Raw genomic sequence first — 3,073 nt, forward strand, 5'->3', positions numbered from 1 at the left:
TGTTTGGAGGGGAGAGAGGTGGGGTTCCCGCTGCAGCCTGCTCCTCCCAGGCATGAGCCAGGGCACCTGTCTGGGACCGGATGCTGGGGAAACACATCGCCTTACAGGGCTGAACATGCAGGCGGCGGAGCACTTGCACCAGGCCAAAGTGAGTGCCACTGAGCCGCATGTCACTGTTGACAAGAGTGATGATTTACTGGGAAAACTGCCCTATAAAAAACACACTTGAGGATCCTGTTTATTGTCTCATACCCTTCAAATACTCTACAGTTACAAATACTCCATACAATTACAAGCTAAAAAAAGGAGGGGAGGTAATTCTCCCACACACTGTCTATCCCATAGACTCAACAAACCTGCAGCACCATCAGCAGACAACGTGGGTCGGACAGCCCGGTGGGGCTCCTTCTGGGAGATGGCGGGCCACCTCCACTGGGGATAAACAATCCCCACTTCAAACCTGGGCCATAGTCCGGCTGCCAGATCCACACAGCTGCAGAAAGCAGAGGTGGAGGGAGCTGTGATGGGGGTAGGATGGAAATTGGTTGTTCCCACATAACACAGCCTCTCCTCTGCAAAACTGTGATGATCCATGGGGCTCTGCAGCCCCCACACTTCTCTGGGTACCTCCATCCCATCTGAGCCCTGCTGAAAACTGCAGCCCACAAAAATGCCCTGAAGTCCACTCAACACACAACTCTCAAAGATTGCACAACAACCAGGCAGGGACTCAGCGCAAGAGTGACCACAAGCGGCTGCATCTCTGGGCCACATTCAGGTGGTCCAGACAACCAGCTCGACCGCTGAGGGAGCCAAGCGGTTTCCTTCACTAGGAGAAAATTTGACTCACCCCCTCCTCTTCCCAAAGCAGCAGGGCAGTCTCCACACGTATAAAGCTACGATGACCCGTCCCTTCCCCACATGAGCACTTACCCCCCAGGAACTGGATGCCTCCTGCCACCCTGCCCACGGTCCTGGAGATGAGCTCGGACACGCAGCAGCCCATGAGCGCCGTCAGGGCCACCAAGAGGAGCAGCCCGCAGCCCAGGCCCGTCACCACCGTGCAGATCCTCCACTCGGCACTCGGGATGGCCTGGAAGGAGGCGTAGCGGCCACACTGCTCCACCATCACGGTCGTCTGCCGGCTCTCATCCCGCACCGGGTAGGAACACCTCCGGAAAGTGCCAAAGGAAACCGACTTCTCCAGCTGAGACCCCAAAAGCCAGTAGGGCATGAAGAAGCCCACGCAGGAGGCAGCGGCACAGAGGAAGGAGAGGAAGGCCCAGACCATGCCGGTGCAGGTGAGGCTGGAGGCCATCTTTGTATCTGCTCCAAGACCCCTCACGAGGGGGAGACAGAAAAGCAGCTGTGTACTTTAGAGGAAGTTTATGGATAATCCGGAGTCTCTCAGCCTTGACAAATCCTCGTGCTGGGAGAAGCTTGGATCCTAACATACGGTGGGATGTTTCCTCCCATCATGAAGACAAAGGTCCCTAATTAAATAGCAATGCACAAAAAAAGGAGAAGAAGACAAGTTCAGTAATACTGATGATAAATTAAAAAAAAATGTTTATCTGACAGAGTGTTTTTTCTTCCTACAGAACTTTTCATTAAGACATCTCACTTTTCTGTCCCATCCTTGCAAGCAGCCAGGAGAATTGCTGTCAGCAATATCGGCTGCAGGGATGGTGGGATGGCGGTGGGAGGCAGCCCGGCCAGCACAGGCTGCTGTGCACATCCAGGCACGCTCTGCAGCCACCCTCAGGGGTTCCCTGTGTACCTGCCTACTCACTTTTGTCCACTGTACGTCTTGATCTACGTACCATTAGTGAGAAAAGAGCGAGGTCTCACTCATCCTTAGCTAATCGGGCCTTCCTCCTGTGACACCTGGGGAATGTGCTTCACATCACACGTGGCCCCACAGCTTCAGTGCAAAAGCGCTCACAGTGCCTAAGGCTTTTCAGGATCGGACCCCTGTGGCAGAGGCAAACCTCCTTAACACACCCCGAGAGGAGAGTTTTGAGGCGACATTTTTTTTCCAGCACTCCCTTAAGTTGTTGGCATCCCTGTGCAAAAGAAGCCCTTAATCCCTTGATGTCCAGAAATACCAGGCACCCCAACTCTGGGTGGGCTCCCGATAGGTGAAGACATTGCCACATCTTTTGGATTCACCCCCAAGCAACCTCAACATGTTTAAAACACACACAATATTCCTGCTTGTACTCAGCCCAGTTCCTTCTCTTCTTTGCCTCTTCCCATCTCAATCCCAGGAGCCTTAACCCCTCTGCTTCCTTCTTGGACACCTCCCAGCCTCTAAGCTCAACAATACCAGCACAACCAAATGGTTTTGACTGTCAGAGAAACCTACACACTGCTTTCCAGAGGTTGGGGTGTATTCCTTGTTAAATCTATGCTGGATTTCTTGTTAAATCTATGCAGTTGGAGCATCCAACTGATACATTCATGATCACTTTTCACAGTTGCTGCCAAATTAATCCCGATAGCTATTTACAGACTTTTTTTTTTCCTAAGCATGATTAGACGCCCATCAGTGAAACCAACTCATGTACAGGCAATAAAACTAACACTACTTCAGTAACAACAAGGGACCGTTGAGAAAGTCTGGAAGTGAAATTAAACATGTGCACCACACAAAAGTTTTGTTTACTTTTAAAACACTATGAGAAAGAAGTCTCTTCTATAATGTTAAAAAAAAAGGCCTATGCTGTTACTCCAGAAGTATACACCTATCTACTCGTAGCCTATCTGCAGAAATGCCTTTCAACCTGCAAAACACCAAAGCCCTGGGGATAAAAACTTGGGAGAGAGGCATAAGGTGCCTCCATCCCTTCAGAGGCATCCTCTGGAGAAGAATCTGTCTCTTGGCATGGCACCAAACGCCTAAAGCAAAGTGGGTCACGGCACGTGGGGAAGATCATTCCCTGGATCGGGGGAGGAGGTACGGCTGGAAACAGGGGGCATGGAGGCTTCCAGGGGCAGGCCCCTGCAGCTTTGCCTCCGCGGAGGCTGCCAGCTCACAGCCGGGGCGCTCGCCGGGGAGGCGGACTCGCCC

The 3,073-nt window shown here is 52.1% G+C and overlaps 1 protein-coding gene across 1 annotated transcript; it reads right to left on the reverse strand.

The window, feature by feature from the left end:
- Positions 1–933: 933 nt before the first annotated feature.
- LHFP (lipoma HMGIC fusion partner) lies at positions 934–1,463 on the reverse strand (the record flags this gene model as incomplete). The annotated part of the gene is made up of 1 exon (XM_010161179.1): positions 934–1,463. A coding segment is annotated over exon 1 (385 nt), but the record flags the coding sequence as incomplete, so codon positions are not given.
- Between the last annotated feature and the right edge of the window lie 1,610 nt (positions 1,464–3,073).

This window comes from Eurypyga helias, unplaced genomic scaffold, assembly GCF_000690775.1.
Source record: "Eurypyga helias isolate BGI_N326 unplaced genomic scaffold, ASM69077v1 scaffold18771, whole genome shotgun sequence".
NCBI lineage: Eukaryota > Metazoa > Chordata > Aves > Eurypygiformes > Eurypygidae > Eurypyga > Eurypyga helias.